We start from the raw sequence: 22,399 nt of genomic DNA on the forward strand, positions 1-22,399 counted from the left end.
CTCCTGTATATATACACCGCACAGCACCACTCCTCCTGTCCTGTATATATACACCGCACAGTACCACTCCTCCTGTCCTGTATATAGACACTGTACAGTACCACTCCTCCTGTATATATACACTGTACAGTACCACTCCTCCTGTATATATACACTGTACAGTACCACTCCTCCTGTATATATACACTGCACAGTACCACTCCTCCTGTATATATACACTGCATAGCACCACTCCTCCTGTATATATATACCGCACAGTACCACTCCTCCTGTATATATACACTGCACAGTACCACTCCTCCTGTATATATACACTGCACAGTACCACTCCCCTCTATATATACACCGCACATTACCTCTCCTCCTGTATATATACACTGCACAGTACCGCTCCTCCTGTATATATACACTGCACAGTACCTCTCCCCTGTATATATACACTGCACAGTACCTCTCCTCCTGTATATATACACTGTACAGTACCTCTCCCCTGTATATATACACTGCACAGTACCGCTCCTCCTGTATATATACACTGCACAGTACCTCTCCCCTGTATATATACACTGCACAGTACCTCTCCTCCTGTATATATACACTGCACAGTACCACTCCTCCTGTATATATACACTGCACAGTACCTCTCCCCTGTATATATACACTGCAGAATTTACAATAGCTATCACTCATGTAAGAAGTGAAATCTGGCATTGTACTATACCTATATTTCTCCGCTGTATCTGGGCATCATGAATCGTGATATATTTTAAAGGGGGGGGGGGGCCCACTGAGACTCTTTCGCCCGGGGCCCTCAAAAACCTGGAGCCGGCCCTGGTGTCAGGTTCCCTTTACACCCAGAAGCATGTAATTTTATTTCTAATTTTGCATGGGATTCATCCTTTTCATTAACAAGGGTTAACTCTAGTGCCAATCTCAAAAAACCAGAGCAAATCTGCTACGTGTTGAATCCACACAGATATTTAATTGGCAGTTTGCATGAGCAACGTCGGGGCTTTGGAGTCCACATAAGTCCTAATTAGAAAATGTTAGGGAATTGACAGTCCGGCAAATACTGACCTTAAGGCCAGGGTCACACTTGCAAGAAACTCGCAAAAGTCTCGCATCTCAATACCTGACACTGCCGCCGACACTTGGACCGGAGCATTCAGCTGCATAGAAATACATGCAGCCGCACACTCCGGTCCAAGTGCAGGGAGCAGTCGTGCGAGTTTGACGCAAGTGTCATCCCGCCCTAAATGGTCTGTCCATGATTAGAAATTCCCCCCCCCCCTCCGTCTTTGAGGTGCGACTTTTAGGGCTAAAAGCAATAGTCACGCAACAAACAAATGTGCATCTTGTTTGCAACATACAGTCATGTGATTTTGTGCCTTTTTTGGGGAGAAAGACACACAGCAGGCAGAAAATGAAAAAGCCATTCTTACACAGAAGACGCAGATTTCCAGGATTTTTTTTATTCACCAACATCGAGGCGACAGATGCTAAGGATTCGGCTGAGCGCTGACAATTAAACTCTTTACATTAAAAAATATTTACAAACATTTGTAAAACTTCCAAAATCTCTGCAAAACAAAACAAATTAGAATAAAAAAAAAACAAGACGATAAAAGTTAAAGCAAATGCGCTAATCTTTGCTTTAACTATTAGTGAAAATTGCTTTAATTTTTTTAATATGCATTTTTTTTTTTTTTTTTAGCTCGGCCAATATGGCCCTCGCCGGTTGGATTTCTGTAGTCACAGAAGTGAGGCGATGCCTATTGTTTGCCAATCAGCAGCTCAGTATATGGTTATATCAGCCAGGCACATTGTAACAATACAAAGACATTCAATGCCACCTCATTTGCCCACACTTGGCAGTAAAGGATAAGAGATGGTGTCACATTTTACATTTTCATGAGAGCTGCATGTTTTGTTTTGCCGCGCATCAATCCCTTCAAGTCCTTATAGGTCGCTGTACCATGCTATCTCATCCAGGCGGCACGGCCGAGTCCAGCAACGGGTGGCATGCCCGGGGGTGGTATCGGAGGAGGGACAGGAGGCTGCCCCCCAGGTGGCACTGTCGGAGGGGGATACGAAGCTGGTGGCAAACCAATACCTGGAGGAGGGTGGTTAGGTAAAGTATGGGTAGGGGGAAGTCTGGGTGGGGGATAATTGGGATTGTAAGCCGGTGGTGGAGGGGGGTAGACTGAATTAGGAGGAGGAATATTAGGAGGGGGGAATGAAGATGGTGGCGGGGGTGGTGGCACAGATGGTGGTGGATTGGGTGGATACACATGGGGATGATATGCTATATGTGACGGGGGGCCGTAGGTGGGCGGCATGCTCCCATAAGCTGGTACTTCGGTCTTCATCATAGATTGGAGACTTTGGTAGCCCTCCCCAGACATGTACGAGTTGGTTGTAGACATCCCGGTTATGTAACTAGAAGGAGGCGGTGGTGGCCGATGTGGTAGAGGTGGCGGCTGATGAACCGTTTGATGAGTTGGTGGAGGGATCTGGAGCTTCGTCAAGTCCGCAGCCTCAGGGACGCTGACAGGATCGGCTTCCCCTGGAGCAAGAGATGGTGGCACAGGTTTTCTCTCTATTAGCCAGAAATTAAAAGCCATGACAAAATTAAGAAATGGTAGGGGAGAGGGGTGATGGGTGTAAGGGATTGCTTCCAAAATGTATTACCACAAGTGTCAAGTGTAGGGAGATTAAAAAGGACCAGCGACAAGAATACAAGGCGTTTAGACAAGACTTACCTGCGGGTGTGATCATAAGAGGAAGCGGCGGATGTGAAGTCTCAATTTTAGGCAATTTATTTAATGGTTCTGTAAAAAACATGGGAGACGTGAAGACGAGGTTCCACTCACGTGATGTAAGCTGCGCAGCAGATCAGGCCACAACCATCATACAACACACTGACACAGTGTCAAGAAACCCACCTTGTACTTTCCCCTCCTCTTTGGGCGACGTCGGCTGAAAGACATTAATAACCGATCAGAAATGTAAACAGTGCGGTATTAGGCAGCATTCTGATAGCGAACAGGTCACTACAGAAAACAAATATACCGCTTGCATCCTGCTACACATCAAGGACCACTTGCTAGTCAGCCCCTTGTATAAAGGCTACGGACATTTTTCACAGGGATAAACAATTTTTTTCATGTTAGTACAATTTTCCTAACTAAAAAGGTAACCACTAAGATTTCTGTCAGCAATCTTCATTCATTTTCAAAATCATTTTACAGCCTGATGCAAGTTTTTGATTTTTCTCTTAGGTCAGTGTCTCTCCCAGTAATATAGGCCGGACGAGAGGATGTGAGGTCTGTGTGCATCCAGAGTGCTGCTATCTGCTTTAGGCCGGTTTCACATATCCTGATATTTCCACTACTGGAAAAAACAGTACCGAAGACATCGTCTCTGTTCCCAGGCGCTGAGTGCTAAGGACCACTCGCATCATCCTCCCCTGCTCGTGCTGAGATCAGCACAAGCAGAGGAGAATGTTGACAGCTATATTAAACTAATAAAAGAGAGAATAGGCGGCGGCTGAAGGGACTACTACTCCCACTACCGCTGCGGCCGCTAATAACAGTGAGAGCAGGCGGCGGCTGATGGGAGTATTCATCTGCCACCGCCTACGCTATAAATAAAGATACATAAGTGATAAATAAATAAATAAAGATGATCACAGCAGGGGAGAATGATGCAAGCAGTCTTCAGCATCGGGCGCCTGGGAACAGCAGTAACTGTAGCGCTGCTTCCTAGGCGTCGCAACGTGTCACACTGATGACACATGGATGTCATCCGTGTGCGGGATGTTTTGCGGCCTGCGCCGCTATTAAAAAACGGACATGTCAGCGTATTTTGCCAACGGACACACGGTCCGTGGAAACACACTGACATTTGCACACTCATTCACTTGAATGGGTTTATGTGTATAAGTGTCTCTGGTACATATGGAAACTGTCACTACACGTACCAGACACACTGACGTGTGAAAGAGGCCTTAGCTCAAGTATCAGCACAGCTTCTATCCTGCACTTACTGCTTTCTTCTTTTCTATAGACTGTACATACTTTCCCTCTCTGAAATGCAGATGAAAACTCAAGACACAATTATAGACACATGAATCCACTATTTGTCAAAGACAAAAGGGGGAGTTCTCCAAGATCAAGAACCTCTTGTGGGGGCTATCCTGCCTCTATTCAGATGGTAACATACCAGCGGTCTCTTGGCTTGCTTTGGTGGGCTGGACTGTGGGGAAGGCTTCTTCGTTTGCTGACCTCCTGCTTGCTGTGGCTCTTTTTGCTGCACTGCCTGGGAGTCCAAGTTCAGGGATGGCGGTAGAGGCTGCACAGAAGCAATCTGTGCCTGGACTTGTGGGGATTGCTGCTGGGCCCCGTGGTGAGGCATCTGCTGCTTTCCTTGAGAATACAGGTCCAAGATCTGATGACAGATGTCTAAGAAAAAAGTTACAATTTTACAATTGGTCATCCCCAAATTAACCCTTCAGCGACTGCCAATGCGTATTAACACAGCAGCCGCTAAGGATACTTATTCCCTCATTGCAGTTTTAAAACAGTGATCAGGTATAAGGCTATAATGCCCCCCAGAGTCGGAAAATCTCCGGGGTTTTGGCTACCGAGGGTAGGAGAACATGATCAGGTCCGGATTTTCCGGTAACCGATCACTAATCGCTGTTATTAAAAAAAACAAAACAAAAACAACAACAGGGTTTTTTGTGTACTCACCGTAAAATCCTTTTCTCCGAGCCACTCATTGGGGGACACAGGACAGTGGGTGTATGCTGTAGCCACTAGGAGGCTGACACTAATTTAATACAGAGAAAATTAGCTCCTCCTCTGCAGTATACACCCTCCTGCTGGCTCCTAGATTACCAGTTCAGTGCAAAAGAAGTAGGAGATCAATAACAACATATAAAAGTACAACATGTCAAACTAACGGAAAAATACCAGCCATTAGGCTAACAGGGTGGGCGCGGTGTCCCCCAATGAGTGGCTTGGAGAAAAGGATTTTACAGCGAGTACGCAAAAATCTCTGTTTCTCCTTCACCTCATTGAGGGACACAGGACCGTGGGACGTCCCAAAGCAGTCCCTGGGTGGGAAAACAACAGAAAACATCAGGCTTCACGTAACAACTGCCTAGATGTGCGCCACCGCAGCCTGCAGAATTCTTCTGCCCAGCTCCGCATCAGCCGAAGCTTGGGTATGAACATTATAGTGCTTCCAGAAAGTATGTAGGCTGGACCAAGTCGTGGCTTTACAGACCAACTCCACCGACGCCTTATTCCGAATGGCCCAGGAAGCACCCACTGACCGAGTGGAGTGCACTCTGATCCCTGCTGGGATAGGCTCACCTCTGATGAGGTAGGAATCCTGAATGGTGGAATGAATCCACCTACCTATCGTGGCCTGTGAAGCGGCACGCCCTTCCTGTGCCCCTCAGGAAGCACGAACAAAGAATCTGACCTTCGGAAGGACGCGGTCCTTGATACGTACCTTCTCAGAGCTCTGACTACATGAGTATGGAAAGCCCTTTCCACCCTGTGGACAGGAGTCGGACAAAATGAAGGAAGAACAAAGTCCTCGTTAAAGTGGAAGGATGAGACAACCTTGGTCAAAAAGGCTGGGGACAGCCTGAGGACAACCTTGTCCTGATGGAAAATAATGAAAGGCGCCCGACAGGACAGAGCAGCCAGCTCCGAAACCCGCCTGATGTGATTGCCACGAGAAAAGCAACTTCCCGGGGGAAGGGGGGCGGGGGGAAGCACGAGTAACCCCCTGAATGAACATCTTCATGTGAGGTTTTGTCGCAATCCTACGTTGCAATAATACCGATAAGGCAGATATCTGGCCCTTGAGCGAGCTGAGCGCTAGGCCTGAGTCCAGACCGATCTGTAGGAATTCTAAAATGGTGGGAATAGAGAAGACGAGGGGGGGGGGGGGGGGGTGTTAGACATCCACGAGCTTTGCACCAAGCAAAAATGGTCTTCCAGGTACGGTGATAAATGCGTACCGATGCAGGCTTATGAGCACTGATCATTGTCGACGCGACCTGTTGTGAAAAACCAGCCTGGGTCAGAATCCAGAATTCAACGGCCAAGCCATTATACACAGGGCCACTGAGTTCTGGAGGTAAATCGCCCCCTGGGAGAGCAGATCTGGACGATCCAGCAGTCGCCAGGGTACATCGGCGACAAGGCGCACCAATTCTGTGAACCACGCCAGGCGTGGCCAATCCGGAGCGACCAGGATCACTGGAACCCTTTCTGCCTTGATCTTGCTGATGACTTTCGGAAGAAGCGGCAGCGGGGGAAAATGTACGGAAGATGGAACTGTCTCCACGAAAGAACCAGAGCATCCACTCCTATGGCTATTGGATCTCGCTATGAACCTGGAGACCTTGGCGTTCAGTCTGGACGTCATCAGATCCACATCTGGGGTCCCCCAACGAAGACAGATCTGTTGGAAAACATCCGGATGAAGTTCCCACTCCCCGGAAGAGAGACCCTGGTGGCTGAGGAAGTCTACTGCCCAGTTTTCAACGCCTGGTATGTGTATTGCTGAGATTACCGAGTGGTTCCTCTCTGCCCATCGAAGAATGCGAGATACCGCGCACATGGCCGCCCGGCTGCGGGTACCCCCCTTGATGGTTGATGCATGCCACAGCCATGGTGCTGAGATTGAACTTGGATGGGTTGACCCGCTAGGAGATAATGAAACTGCAGTAGCACTAGCCATATCGCTTGGATTTCCAAGATATTGATTGAAAGTTTTGATTCCTGAGATGACCAGCGGCCCTGAGCAGTGTGGTGATGAAAAACTGCTCCCCAGCCCAGAAGACTGGCATCGGTAGTCACCACTAGCCATTGAACCAGGAGAAAGGACTTTTCCTGGTTGAGGGAAGAACTCAATGTCCACCATCTGGGAGTCTGCCTGTCCCGACGGGGATAGGAGATACCAGCAGTCGAGGGAGAACGGGTTCCTGTCCCAAGCTGCTAGAAGAGCATGCTGTAGGGGACGGAGGTGCATCTGTACGAAAAGGAACAGTTTCCATTGCTGCCACCATTTTGCCCAGTACCCTCATCGCAAAGCGGATGGAATGAGGGCATGACTGAGAAAATGCTCGGGCTCCTTGCTGAAGGGCAAGGACCTTGTCTTGAGGGAGAATAACCAACCCCCAAGAGGTGTCCAAGGTCATGCCTAAATATCCGTTGAGCTGGAACGGGGGAAGACTTGGCTAAGTTTATCAGACAACCCAGACGAGAAAGAGTATCGCAAATGATACGAACGGACTCCGCGAAGTCGTGGAAAGATGGCCCTTTGACCAGGAGGTCGTCCAGATAGGGTAGTACGACCACGCGCCAAGAGTGCAGGATGGATATGACAGTCACCATGACCTTTGTGAAGACCCTGGGAGAGGTAGCAAGGCCAGAGGGCAAGGTCGTGCACTGAAAATGCTGTTTGTGAGAGGCAAAACGCAGGAACTTTTGTTGGGGGGGGGGGGGGGGGGGGGGAAGGTGGAAATCGAGATGTGCAGTTAAGCATCTTGAATATCGATAGATGCTAGAAACTCCTTTTTTTCCATTGAGGGGATGACCGAACGCAAAGACTCCATGCGGAAATGATGGACCTTTGAAGTTCGAGGTCTAGTATGGGTATCACTTTCCGTCCTTTTTTGGGACAACGAATAGATTGGAGTAGAATCCCTCGAACCTTTCGTTTCACGGAATAGGGACAATGATGCCATCGTGGCGCAAAGAGTCTATGGCTCAGAAAAGAACCTTTGCCCTTGATGCTGGAAGTTGGGAAGGAAAGAAACGAACCAGGGTAGGCGATGAAAAATCGATTTTGTATCCGGAAGACACCAGGTGTCTGACCCATTCGTCACGAACGACTGAGAGCCAGACCTGGTGAAACAGAAGTACGAAACTGCCTACCCTGCTAGTGTCGACCGGATAACCCCATGAGTCATTGGGCGGAAAATCTGTGGGACCTAGATCCCTTAGATTCAGACTGTTTGGGCCGGCCTTTCCATCGCTGATTGGACCTAAAGGATTCCTGGGGTCCTCTGTTAGTGCGAGGAGCGTCCTGATCCTGAAGAGGAAGTGGTAGTGGACCAACCCGGACTGGCGCGAAAGGATCGGAAACCGATTTGTTGTTGACAACGAAAAGGACGCCTAAGCCTCTGCTAGGGGTAGAAATTTGTTCTTTCCTCCAGTAGCATCCAAGATAAGCTGATCCAGCTTCTCCCCAAACAAACGCCCACTCTGGTAAGGAAGAGATGTCAGAGACTTTTTTGATGCAGAATCCACCTTCCATTCTCTGAGCCAGAAAGATCTTCTGATCGTGATGGCATTTGCCGCCGATAAAGAGTGGCACAACTGGCCGCATACAAAGAAGCGTATACAAGGTATTCTCCTGCCTGAGAAATTTGGCTAGCCAGCTGCGCTGCCTCCGGAGGAAGATTACTGCTCTGAATGGAATTAGCCAAGGCCTCCTACCACAAAACAATTGCTTTAGCTACCCACGCTGCAGCGAAGGAAGAATATAGAGCCGCACCTGAGGCCTAAAACTAAAAAACAGATCAAGCCAAATTTTCTATCTGGCGGTCTGTGGGATTTTTAATAGATGACCGTCCAGGAAGGATAGAAGGGTTTTGGATGCCAGGCGAGAGAGACTGGCGGGTCCAACTATAGGAAACTCAGCCCAAGCAGTTTTGTCCTGTAAAGCGCTTATTCAGTCACTCCCTGTGCCGATTAACTATATCCCGAAACTCCGGGTGAATGTTCTATGAGGACGCTTAGCTTTTTTGAAGCACAGAGCCGCAGTCTTCATCAACCTTCAGTGTTTGGTTGACGGCCCCAATCAGACAATCAAACGTCCTCAAAGTCTGGTGAATCCGGATCTAAGGAGACGTCCGATTCATACTCAGAATCAAATTCGCTACCAACGTCTGGAGAGGGAGAGAGACAGGGCTCACGGACGTCATGGTACGTGACTGTACGGGAGACGTACTACGTATCCGTTTCCTGGACGCTTGTACGTTTTTAGATTGTGTGCGGCCCCTGCTAGCCGACTGTTCCCGTGTAGGAGAGGGTCCCTATGCATCAGACGTGCGAATGCCACGATCCCCAGAAGGAACACTGAAGGATTCAAGCGCTTTGGCCAGAGAAGTCATAGATTACGACAGAGACGAGATCCACTCAAGGGAACTAAGGACACTGGGCTCAGTGTCATTGGGCGTTCATGAGCACATTTGGGGTCACAGGCTTTGCAGAGTGGCGAACTCTGAGCTTTTGGAAACGCAGACTGGCAGGAGTTACATGAAGTGAAAAAGACTAAGAGTTTTAGGTGACTTTTTAGGTGCCTGAGGCTGGGACATGATGTACTCCTATGTGCCCCCTTAATCAGAGGTCTCACAGAGGATAGGATACTGAACGGGAGAGAGACAGCTAATGGCAGCGCTCCTTACCCAGGTCCTGTTTCCCAGCCACGAGAATCACACTCCACGTCGCTATCCGAGCAAGCAGGAGGCTTCCTGAGCATCCGGAGGCCCTGTCAGCTTGCGACAGGGTGTAGGAAGATGGCCAAAGAGATTTCATTTGCAGAGTGGGCGGAGAAGCAAATCGCGTCAAAGCGGGGGCAGAATTTCGGCCTATAGAAGGCCAAAGCCAGGAACTAAATTTTTACCCAGGCCCGAAAAACGTCCCCCCTGCGGAAAAGTCTGCTGCCTGTGCCCGGACTGCTCAGAGCCCCCCCTCTCAGCACTTACCCGGAGAGGCTGGAGATGTCCTTCGGATGATGCTGCAGGTACCTTCGCTGTAGTGCAGTTACCTCTGTTGTGCAGCTGCTGTCGCTGTTGATTTTTTTTGGATGGTGCAGGGATAAGGATAAAAACCCTCAATCCACTCTCCCTTTCATAGGGACATGGAGAGGAACCTTCCGCCTCCTTAATTCATCCGCTGGACAGTGGTGGAGCAGTGGGGGCTGCATGGATGCCAAAACGGAGGGTGCCTCTGTGCATCCAAGGGGTTCAATCGTGGTGGACAGGGCTGGTTGTCCGGCATTAGGCCTGGCTGCCGAAGAGGGTACATAGAGGCGACACTATGTGCTCGTATGTTGATAATGCGGGGAGATCGGTGCCCTTTAAGGGACCCATCGCCCCTAAAAATCAGCCCAGGCTTGGCATCCCACATCGCAGGAGAAGATAAGTGGAGGCGACACTCTCCCTGCTCGCCTGTTGATGGTTTGAGAAAAGAATCTTGAAAGAATCCGTCGCTCCTTTGTCCAGGTAAAAAAATCTTAAGAATTAAAATAAGAAAGTTTTTGGTCTGAATAGCAGACCCGTGTGCCTCCTATGGACACTAAGCATGAACTGGTTAGCTGAGAGCCAGCACGAGGGTGTACACTGCAGAGGAGGAGCTACCTTTCTTTGTATCACTTAGTGTCAGCAGCATGCACCCACGGTCCTGTGTCCCCCAAAGAGGCGAAGGAGAAAAAAAATAAAAAATTTGTGCCCGATGTTTCAATGATTTCTCTCTCTTCCGATATGATACACGTCAGACGGGAGAGAAACGAGGGCCACCCCCCCCCCCCCCCCCAAGAACCTCCCGGTAAGCTCTGCCATCCTCGTGCTCTCCTGATACGTCCTCCATCATGTTCCTTGAAAACAAATAAATGCCGGCAAACGCGCAGTGCACCTGTCAAGATCTGCCAGACATTTTTCCTATTGGGTCCTTTTGATCACTGTGATAGGGTCTATCCAGTGATCAAAATAAAAAAAAAAAATAGTAAATCAACCCCCCCTTTGTTTTGTCACGCCCTTAGTTACATAAAAAAATCTATTTTTTTCCATTTGCAGTTGGGATGAGGGTTGTAGTTAAGGTTGTGTTAGGATTAGAATGGAGTTTAAAAAAAAAAAAAAAAAAAAAGACGATATGATGGCTAGTGTTGAGCGCAAGTGCTCGCTATTTGCTTTTTGGATGTCTATCAGCCACAAAACATGTGGGGTGTGGGCTCAAGCATGTCACTTGAGCACCCGCGATATTCAGTGCATATACCCGAGCACCCAATGCAAACTGGAGTAGCGAGCACTTGCGCTGAACACTAATGACGACATTTTCAATATGATGACCTAATGTTATCAAATTGTGTGGTACCAGTGTGTTCAAAATGCTCACTATCCCGCCCTCCACCCTTCTTGAGGGGTGTGGTTTCCAAAATGGTCACTTGTGGGGGGTTTCCACTGTTTAGGCACGTCAGGGGCTCTCCAAACGCTACATGGTGTCCGCTAATTATTCCAGCAAATTTTACATTCAAAAAGTCAAAATGCCGCTCCTTCCCTTCTAAGCCCTGCCGTGTACCCCAACAGTGGATTTCCCTCACATATAGGGTATTGGCATGCTCAGGAGTAATTGCAAAACAAAATGTATGGTCCATGGTAAGGGTTGGTGCCTTTTTTTCTACTGTTTTGAATTGAATTTTTGTAGACCTTGAGTCTCTAGTAGCTTTGCTATTTAGTTTAGTGTAGGACTCGTAAGTGTGGGGACCCTTGGTGTTCGCACTGGGATGCATTGAGAGTGTACTGGCCAGCCCGCCTAATCGAAAAGTAGGGGCGTGACTAATAGGCTGTGAACCAGGCACTATGCATTACCCTTGTGTGAACAACGCCCAATGTGAGCATTCATTGTGCAATTGTATACTGGGCAGTCTGAGTGGCTGTTGATCTGGTATTTTGCACCTGTGTTGCTAACATCTTGCTTTATGGGCTGGCTGCACCCTGCAGTGCATTTGTTCCAAGATCTGGGCAGGCAAGTGTTGCTGCCTTTTTTCTGCTGTTTTGAATTGAATCCTTTTTCATAAACACAAGTCATACCGAAGAAGTTTTAACACCATCATAAAGTACAATATGTCACAAAAAAAAAAAAATAATAAATCTCAGAATCGGTGAGATCCATTGAAGCGTTCCAGAGCTATAACCACATAAAGTGACAGTGGTCAGAATTGTAAAAATTGGCTCAGTCACTAAGGGGTTAAATGAAAAAAAAAAAAAAAAAACGAAAAACATTGGTTAAACAAAAAACCACAAGTAAATAAAAAAAAATAGGTTTTCGTGTTTTGTTTTGGTTTTTTTTGTAATTTTAAGAAGTCCCGTGACTTTACTTTTTCTGTCGGTGTACTTGACTTTTGTGCATGTGCTGTAGTTTTTATTAGCTCCATTGTGGGTACATGCTGTCCTGATTACTTTTTTAGGGGGAGATATGATGGCTAAAAATTGACAGTCATTTTATTAAAAGCTTTAACCATATGGGTTACATAATTTTATGTTTTGATGGCTTTTATAAACGAAGCGAGCTCCCTGAAGGCTGCTCTATCATATAGGGGTTTGGCTAAATTGGACAATGTGATTGCACCTGTACTATACGAGCAAGGGGCTTACTTCGTGCTGGGGTCTTGGATCAGATATCCTACCAGTACGTCTTCCTGTTACCGGCAGATACTTTATAACATTTCCCCCCCCCCGGAGGACTAGTGTTATTTCTAGAATGATGATGCCCCCTTGTGTACATTTTCATGTATTGCAGGAGGTGTCGGGATTGCTTTATCCGGCAGAAATCTAATTGTGAATGTTGTTTTAGTTTATTTATTTATTTATTTTTTTTTTAAAGGTGGCGATTATATTCTGACATTTAATGAAGCTTTTGTCCTTATTTTCTATATTATCTTGTCATATAACAACTTTTCCTCATGCCATCACCCCTCTTAACACACAAAAGGTCACGTGCACCCTGATTTATGGATATTTCACCCCATTTCAAAAGACTATTGCTCCAAATGCTCATGGAAAGGGGGATGTGGAGGCAGCAGCTTTTACGCTCCCTTCCAGGATCCAACTCTCCTTCTCATGTACTGAGCATGTTGTGTCTCCCCCTTTGAAGTGGGCTCCAGCGCTGAGCCCACATCTTTCCCGGAACATGTCAGCTGTTTTGAATAGCTGACATGCACGGAACAGCAGCGGGGGAGGAATCATGACCCACCTGCGGCTGTTAACCCGTTAAATGCCACTGTCAAACTGACAGCAGCATTTAATGCGCACTTCCGGCAATTGCTCTGGAAACCCGCCCATCGGTGACCCCCGTCACGTGATCGCGGGTCACAGATTGCTCAGCATGACAACCAGGTCTCCAGCAGACCTCTATGGTTGTCAATGCCGGATTGCTATGAGCATCGCTTGGTGGTCGGCATAGCAGTCAGCAATTCAGCTACATACAGGCGATCTGATCATCGCCTGTATATAGCAGAGCCAAATGGGTTATGGCACCTTTTGCCCCAATCAAAATAAAATAAATAAATAAAAACACACATTTGGTATCGACACATTCAGAATCGCCTGATCTGTCAGTATAAAAAAAAAAAAATTAACCCAATTGCTAAACGGTGTAACAAGAAAAAAAAAATTCAAAAAGCTAGAATTAAGTTTTTTTGCTCCCGCAACATTGCATTAAAATGCAACAACGGGCAAGTATTTTATGAACCATAAGTGCTGACCCTCATGCTGTTAGTTCAGCAATTGCAGTGGTTGAGCGTGGAGATGAATGTGTGGCAATGAGTAGATGCAGAAGTAGCACTTACCTTCCAGTACATCGACGGGCACGTCTTGCACAAACTGCTCCCACCATCGCCGGTACATGGGCTTGGACGTCCATTCCTGGATTTCAAATTTGCACAGTCGTCCGGCGAGATACATGACAGCGACTGCGATAATCTCTGGCTCCCACTGCAAGGACAGCGTGGTGCAGAGGCTGCAGACAGAGCACATGGTGAGAAGTGAGGCCCGCAGCTCAGCGCAAGGAGTCACATTAACACTTGCATTGCCATTACCTGTCATTAACAAACGTCCATGCCATCTGCACCAGCTTCTGGATTTTATTCTTGTCTCCTGAATATATATATATATAAAAAAAAAAACAAACACAAAAAACACATAAGATAGAGAGAGCAACGCAGCGGTTATCACTCCCCTTGCACGGACCCCATCCTCATCCCTGTCTCTACAAGATCTTACCATCTCATTATTTATAAAGTGAAGAATAATGTGGAACAAGATGGCAAAGGTGTAGAACAGGGATCCACAACCTCCAGCTGTTGTGAAACTACAACTCCCAGCATTCCCTGGCAGTCATTCTGGGAGTTGCAGCTTGACAACTGCTGGTGGATGGAGCACGCCGACCCTTGGCAGAATGTGGCAGCAACGGAGGAGATCACCGACCACAGGAAAACACAAGGCAACAAACTGAGGACATGTGCAGGTCACAAAACTACAAGGTCACGGCCAGCATCTGTCAGAGCGAGCATCCATTGGTGCAGTTTAACACCTTAGATGCTGTGGCAATTAGTGACTGTGGGATCTAAACAGTCAGAGAAAGGCAGATGTGTGGTGAGCACTTTAAACCCCCAGGTGCTTCACGGAAGGTTATAGCGTAGAGCCGTGAAAATAAAAAGTCGCATTTATTTTTCAAAAATGATCTTTTTGCCCCCAAATTTTTATTTTGACAAGGGTAACAGGAGAAATTAGACCACAAAAGTTGTTGTGCAATTTCTCCCGAGTATGGCGATACCCCATATGTGTGGGTAAACCTCTGTTTGGGCGCACCGCAGAGCTTGGAAGAGAAGGAGTGCCGTTTTACTTTTTCAATGTAGAATTGGCTGGAATTGAGATCGGACACCATGTCGCGTTTGGAGAGCCCCTGATGTGCCTAAACAGTAGAAACCCCCCACAAGTGACCCCATTTTGGAAACTAGACCACTTAAGGAACTTATCTAGATGTGTGGTGAGCACTTTAAACCCCCAAGTTCTTCACAGAAATTTATAAAGTAGAGCTGTGAAAATAAAAAATCCTTTTTTTTTCCCTCAAAAATGATTTTTTAGCCTGCAATTTTTTTATTTTCTCAAGGGTAACAGGAGAAATTGGACCCCAAAATTTATTGTGCAATTTATGCTGAGTAGGCTGATACCCCATATGTTGGGGTAAACCACTGTTTGGGCGCATGGCAGAGCTTGGAAGGGAAGGAGCACCGTTTTGGAATGCAGACTTTGATAGAATGGTCTGCGGGCGTTATGTTGCGTTTGCAGAGCCCTTGATGTACCTAAACAGTAGAAACCCCCCACAACTGACCCCATTTTGGAAACTAGAGCCCCCAAGGAACTTATCTAGATGTGTGGTGAGAACTTTGAATGCCCAAGTGCTTCACAGAAGTTTATAATGCAGAGTCGTGAAAATAAAAATAAACATTTTTTTCCACAAAAAAGATTTTTGAGCCCCCAAATTTTTATTTTGACAAGGGTAACAAGAGAAATTGGACCCCAAAAGTTGTTGTCCAATTTGTGCTGAGTACACCGATACTCCATGTGTGGTGGGGACCACTGTTTGAGCGCATGGCAGAGCTCGGAAGGGAAGGAACCGCATTTTGGAATGCAGACTTTGATAGAATGGTCTGCGGGCGTCATGTTGCGTTTGCAGAGCCCTTGATGTACCTAAACAGTAGAAACCCCCCACAAGTGACCCCATTTTGGAAACTAGAGCCCCCAAGGAACTTATCTAGATGTGTGATGAGAACTTTGAATGCCCAAGTGCTTCACAGACGTTTATAATGCAGAGTTCTGAAAATAACAAATATTTTTTTTTTCCACAAAAAAGATTTTTTAGCCCCCAAGTTTTTATTTTCACAAGGGTAACAGGAGAAATTGGACCCCAAAAGTTGTTATCCAATTTATCCCGAGTACGCTGATGCCCCATATGTGGGGGTAAACCACTGTTTGGGTGCACGGCAGAGCTCAGAAGGGAGGGAGCACCATTTGACTTTTTGAGCGCAAAATTGGCTGTGGCGTTTAGAGACCCCCTGATGTACCTAAACAGTGGAAACCCCCCAAATCTAACTCCAACCCTAACCCCAACACACCCCTAAGGCTTCTTTCACACTTCAGTTGTTTGGCGTCAGTCAGCTCCGACATAGTGACGGATCCGTCACAATTGTTGAGAAAACGGTTCTAACGGATCCGTTTTGACGGATCCGTTACTTGGGGGTTGTCTGGGAAAAGTATCTACTTTTTGGAGCATGTGCAATTGAAAAAGCGGATTGGGGCGACGGATCCGCCGAAATGACGGTAACAACGGATCCGTCGCCCATAGGCGGCCATTCTATGGAATGACGAACGCGACGGACAAAAAACGTTACGATGGCCGTCAATGTCTAGATGACGTCCGCCAAATCTCGACGGATCCGTCACATGGCGGATGGAACGGACGACCATCCGCCACAATCCGTCGCTAATGCATGTCTATGGGAAAATAGCGGAACCGCCAAAAAATATGGCGGATCCGCTATTTGATGAAAATGGCGGTTTCAGACTGACGCCAAAAGACTGAAGTGTGAAAGAGGCCCAACCCTAATGCCAACCCGATCCATAATCCTAATCACAACCCTAAGGATAATCGCAACCCTAACCTCAAAACAACCATAACCCTAATCAGAACCCTAAATCCAACACACCCCTAATCCTAATCTCAACCCTAACCTCAAACCTAACCCTAATCCCAATACACCCCTAATCCCAACCCTACCCTTAACCCTAATCCCAAACGTAACCCTAATGCCAACCCTAATCCAAACCTTAATCCCAACCCTAACCCTAACTTTAGCCGCAACCCTAGTCCTAACTTTAGCCCCAACTCTAACTATAGCCCTAACTTTAGCCCCAACCCTAACCCTAACCCTAAATTTAGCCCCAGCCCTAACCCTAAATTTAGCCCCAACCCTAAATTTAGCTCCAACCCTAACCCTAAATTTAGCCCCAACCCTAGCCCTAACCCTAGCCCTAACCCTAGCCCTAACCCTAACCCTAATTTTAGCCCCAACTCTTCTCTCCTGCCGGCCGGCAGATGGCAGCAGAGAGCGGGCGCACTGCGCATGCGCCCGCCATTTTCTTTTCATAGGAAGAAGCCGGCGGCCAGGAGAAGACACAGGAGGACCCAGGGACACCGGTAAGTATGATAGGGTCCCCGAATCCCCCTATTTCTCTGTCCTCTGATGTGCGATCACATCAGAGGACAGAGAATTACACATCACTTTTTTTTTTTTTTTTTGCGGTCGCCGGTAAACAGTTAATTACCGGCGATCGCAAAACAGGGGTCGGTAAAAACCGACCCCGATCATGTTCTTTGAGGTCTCGGCTACCCCCAGCAGCCGAGACCCCAAAGATCTCCCAGGTGCCGGCCGGCGGGCGCACTGCGCGTGCACCCGCCATTTTTAAGATGGCGGCGCCCATGGGGAGCCACGAGGAGCACCGGGGGAGACAGGTGAGTATCGGGGGCGCATCGGGGGCGACCGGGGACCCCATTTCTCTGTCCTCCGATGTGCGATCACATCGGAGGACAGAGAAATTAAATGGGAAATCGCGGTTTTTTTTGCGATCGCCGGTAAACGGTTAATTACCGGCGATCGCAACTCGGGGGTCGGTAAAAAAACCCCGAATCATGTTCTCTGGGGTCTCGGCTACCCCCGGTAACCGAGACCCCAGAGAAAATCCGACTCTGGGGGGCGCTATTCACTTTTTCCACAGCACCGTTAATTAACGGCGCTGTGGTTTAAGTACCCTTAGCGGCCGCCGTTAAAAGGCGTATCGGCGGTCGTTAAGGGGTTAAAAACAAAATAAAAAAGGTATTGGTCCCCAAATATGCAGACTCTTTATTTCTGCAAATTTTTGCTTTTAATCAACAATTATGTTTTCGCAAGGTACACTCTATACTTGTTTTCTAGGCTACCGGTCACCAATGCAATTTAGCAGCATTGGCCGAGAATGCTTAAATCTTGCAAGGGTTTTTTTTTTTTTTTTTTCCAATAATTGCCACCTTTATGCTTCCATGATGCCCAGCCTGTGAATATATTGTAATGTGTGTTATATGCTACAATACTGAGAAGCTAATACCCTGCTCAATACCCTGAATAGTTCAGAGAAAAAAAAAAATGTACGTATGTGCATATGATGTGTACGTGTGCGTATATGTATATATATATATGTGTGTATATAGATAGATAGATAGATAGATAGATAGATAGATATACACACATACATATACACACACAAGATATATAAAAATTAAAAAAAAAAATGTATTATACACAATAAGGTACAAGTGAAGATGAGGGGTTGATTAACTTCCCATTTACAACTTTAAAATATGTAAATAAAGAAAAAAAATAATTGGTATTGACGGTTCTAAAAAAAAAAATCTGACCTATGAAATTAGAAAATTAATTTACTCATGATAAACGCTGTAAAGAAAATAAAATGAAACTAGAAAATCCTCAGGTCTCCTCCATCTCTGTTACATGATGGGACGCGTTACCTTTTAACTGTTTTGCGTACTTTAGTAGAAACTGATAGGGATGCTCCACCTGTAGGTCAAATTTAATGGTTTGCAGAAGAATCCTCTCTAGGACCATAACTTCTTCCTAAACATAAAAAAGAAGAAAATCAGAATCAGGGGATGACATTTTTTTTTTTTGCTGCGATTTCTGCTGTAATAGTCGCAGTCCCCAGAGATCATCTATGCAAGAAAACGGGCGACATAACGACAGGAAGAAAGGAGAATCGTTATCTTCTTCTACAAAGTTAACATTTCCATTCAGTTCAATGTGTTTCTGGGGAAGTTGAAGACGCCTATAACAGCTCCAAGAAGGACTGTCTTTTTTTTTTTTCTTAAATGAATGTATGGTATTTTGGGCTAAAAATTAAGTTTTGTGTTTGGCTTTTACATTGCTGGCTGCAGAATGTGTTAACTGAGGATCTATCAGTGAGCTTGATCTGAGGGTAATGTGTAACATTTATGTATTTTATTGAGATTATCTCGCTGATTTAAGACTACATCAAAGTTCAGCTCAACTTTGATGTGGTGTCTGATGATAAATCTGCACAAAAAAAAGCTCAAAAGTAGAAGGGATAAAAAAAAACAACAAAACAAACAAAAAAAAAAAACACGAGTTACACACTCCCAAATGAACAGAAGCTCACTGATGGATTCTCAGTCTTCTCAGTTTGCAATCAGCAAAAGATGAAGGTGACATATCAAGTCTATTATCTGGATGCGAAATCATAAAAACAAACCAAAACAACAACGCTTCATAATCTTCTAAAACTCCCAAACAAATGAATGGAGACATTTGATAATGTGATTCCATATAAGCCTTACACTTTTTTTGTGCAACCTATTGCTAAAGGTGCAAAAATTCCACAATGTGCAAGGACATACAGACGTATACAGTAATACTTGTAGATAGAAATATACAGATATTTCTGGGATAATAGTCAATAGGGGCCTAATTAAATAGTAATGAAAATAACAGTATACACAATGGTAGCCCCCCTGTGGTCAGATACCAACTCACGGGGAAAAGGTCCCAAAGAACCGATCACAGGATCCTACACACAATAATAAACCTGCTCTGATAGAAGATGGGGACTTATCAAATCACGGTTTGGGAATCTATTGTTCCTATCTCAAATACTACAATAACTAGTGGGAAGAAACGCATTGGAGTATTTGAGATAGGAACAATAGATTCCCAAACCGTGATTTGATAAGTCCCCATCTTCTATCAGAGCAGGTTTATTATTGTGTGTAGGATCCTGTGATCGGGTCTTTGGGACCTTTTCCCCGTGAGTTGGTATCCGACCACAGGGGGGCTACCATTGTGTATACGGTTATATTCATTACTATTTAATTAGGCCCCTATTGACTATTATCCCAGAAATATCTGTATCTTTCTATCTACAAGTATTACTGTATACGTCTGTATGTCCTTGCATTTAATTAGCATTAGGTTGCATGATGGGGTAAGAATACGGTTTACCTATGATGAGCAGGGGGCTCCAATTAGTTTATTTTAGTGTGCCAGCCTCCGCGGTAAGGCAGGAAGTTAGGAGGTATTTTTGAGGGTGATTGAGTGATTTTGGTGCTACCTACTTTTCCTTGAAATATTATATGTATGTCGCTCATCCATAAACTTTGCACTTTTGGAATGCAAAATTACATATATGTACTTTTCTTTGTTTTTAGAGTATATATTTTTAAGAATAGCTACTAAAATATTGTTTTTAAATGTTTTTTTTTTCATGTTTTGGTCTTGAGTGTTGAAGTTTCACAACTGCTGTAGACCCCTGTACTAAACTTACTGCATGCAACAAGGATATATGGTATCAATCAGTCGAAGAGTGGCCACTGCGAATCCTACGAGCCCTATTCCTCACCTTCGGATCGTCTCCGAACTGTCCGAACTGCACATCATTTAACAAGCTGCGTGCCGTCTTTATGATGTCTTTACACTTCTTAGGCGTTTCTTCCACCTTTCCAGCCAGAAAGAGACAGCAGGCGCCCGTCACCTGAAAGAAAGAACTCCGTGGTCATCTCAGGAGAACAGCGCAGAATCTGGAAGGCCGGTGACCGGAACGCTCAACTTACGTATCTGGCAAACTGCTTGAATGAATGAAACATATAGAACCTGTGGAAATAAATAATGCCAGTGGCAAGAGTGTCATAATGTCTGATGGAAGGGTTAAGGAAAATATCACAGAGATCAGTCACATTTTGCAGACGCCGCGCCCCCCGTTAGATAATGCACATAAGGATACAGCCCCAGTCTTGTGCCAACATCAAATATGAACCTGGCTCCCTCCCGTCGGTATCTGGCTTCGGTGGCGGGGTCCAGGCCTTCCTGCTGAGAGGGGGTGTGAGCCAGGTCCTTCTTGTCCCAATACCAACATGGTTTGGAGTGGTCTGGGGCACCAGGGGCCACCGAAGGGCTTGAGTTTTCCTTGTTTTCCTTCATTGATTCTAGAAAACATCCAAAGTACCTGCAAAGAACGGAAACACAAAGCTGCCGTCATAGACCAGTCAGATGATAACGAGAAGATACAAAGCCGCAGACAACATCAGTCACCCCCCCAGTGCACATTTGGTTTATTAGCAAAATCTAAAATCTTTCAGCCGTTTATAATAAATCAATGAAACAAGAACAAGGTAAATCACTGAACAAGGAATATAACAAGAAGTTTCTTCATCACAAAATACCGACTCCTGCAGCCACAGACTCCAACGTTCTATGCGCTATGTTTTAGTACAGCACCACTTAAGATCTTAGGCTACTTTCACACATCAGGTTCTTCCCTCCGGCCCAATCCAGCTTTTTTTTTTTTTTTTAAACCCGAACCGGCGAAATCAAAAGCCGGATCAGTTTTTTTTCTCATTGACTTGTATTAGCGCTGGATTGCGCCGCATGGCCCACCGTTCCTTCCGCTTTTTTCCGGATCTGGCTAAAATTTCCATTCCGGCTTCTGGAAAAAACATACACAGTAACGCTTTTGGTCTCTGGCGAAAAAGCTGGAAGTGCCAGATCCGGCACCCATAGGCTTCCATTCTAGTAAAAAGCCGAAAGCGCCGGATCCTGAAAATGACGAATCCCGGCATCGGATTCAGGTTTTTTTAAACTGAGCATGCTCCAATTTTTTTTAAATCTAATTATCTGGATATGCTAGTCAGATCGGTTGCATCAGTTTTTCACAATCTGCGACAGATCAGTTTTTTTCAACATTCGATGGATTGTGCCTGATGGTAAAAACCTGATGTGTGACAGTAACCTTACTGAAATTTTCCAGGCAGCAAGCAGAGATCTTGCCAGTGGACACATGTGCGCCGGGGCTCCACCGCAGGCGGACGCGCGCCGGGGCTCCACCGCAGGCGGACGCGCGCCGGGGCTCCACCGCAGGCGGACGCGCGCCGGGGCTCCACCGCAGGCGGACGCGCGCCGGGGCTCCACCGCAGGCGGACGCGCGCCGGGGCTCCACCGCAGGCGGACGCGCGCCGGGGCTCCACCGCAGGCGGACGCGCGCCGGGGCTCCACCGCAGGTGGACGCGCGCCGGGGCTCAGCCATCACAGAACACTGGCAGTTGTAGTTCCACAGGGCGTGGCTTAACTCTACAATGTGGCCAGATAGAGGTGAGATTGTGGAGAAGGGTCAGTATCAATGGAGCTGCGTACAGTCAGTTCGGCAATCATGGGTAGGTGCTAACCAGGACACACCAGGCCTTATAAAGACTGACACTCACCCGCAGCCCGCGGCTCCTCGGACTAAGCGGCTTCCGTAAGAGAAACTACTAGCGCAGCAATCCAGCGGCAGCCATCTTGGATCCGAATGTGCGACGTGACGTCATCACAAGTGGACACGCCTCTGCTTTAATCTCTAAAAAGGACACGGACCGACACGAACCAATCAGGGTGAAAGACGTCGGAGTAAGGGGCGGGTTTAGCGATGTTG

At 46.5% G+C, this 22,399-nt stretch overlaps 1 protein-coding gene across 2 annotated transcripts; it reads right to left on the minus strand.

The window, feature by feature from the left end:
• Window positions 1-1,452: 1,452 nt before the first annotated feature.
• CCNK (cyclin K) lies at window positions 1,453-22,319 on the minus strand. 2 transcript variants are annotated; one of them, XM_077267354.1, is made up of 11 exons: window positions 22,191-22,319; window positions 20,717-20,938; window positions 20,547-20,628; window positions 20,336-20,467; window positions 18,435-18,540; window positions 13,909-13,966; window positions 13,660-13,829; window positions 4,225-4,463; window positions 2,946-2,979; window positions 2,763-2,831; window positions 1,453-2,566 (listed from the first exon to the last, which is right to left on the minus strand). In XM_077267354.1, exons 2-11 carry the CDS (start codon window positions 20,911-20,913, stop codon window positions 1,980-1,982), a joined length of 1,674 nt encoding a protein of 557 aa, XP_077123469.1. In that variant the 5' UTR covers window positions 20,914-20,938; window positions 22,191-22,319; the 3' UTR covers window positions 1,453-1,979. The 2 variants fall into 2 exon arrangements, with proteins under 2 accessions (XP_077123469.1, XP_077123468.1); XM_077267353.1 differs by having other exon boundaries at window positions 1,453-2,599.
• Between the last annotated feature and the right edge of the window lie 80 nt (window positions 22,320-22,399).

This window comes from Ranitomeya variabilis, chromosome 1 (assembly GCF_051348905.1).
Source record: "Ranitomeya variabilis isolate aRanVar5 chromosome 1, aRanVar5.hap1, whole genome shotgun sequence".
Taxonomy (NCBI): domain Eukaryota; kingdom Metazoa; phylum Chordata; class Amphibia; order Anura; family Dendrobatidae; genus Ranitomeya; species Ranitomeya variabilis.

What these genes read in the sequence shown, in the direction of transcription:
- CCNK (XM_077267353.1), bottom strand. Translation starts at nt 20,913, where the DNA reads ATGAAGGAAAACAAGGAAAACTCAAGCCCTTCGGTGGCCCCTGGTGCC. An exon ending in GCCCGTCGATGTACTGGAAG is followed by an intron (nt 4,464 to 13,659) that starts GTAAGTGCTACT and finishes CTTTTTTCTTAG; the next exon opens with ACATCTGTCATCAGATCTTG. An exon ending in AGAGGAGGGGAAAGTACAAG is followed by an intron (nt 2,832 to 2,945) that starts GTGGGTTTCTTG and finishes TGTTTTTTACAG; the next exon opens with AACCATTAAATAAATTGCCT.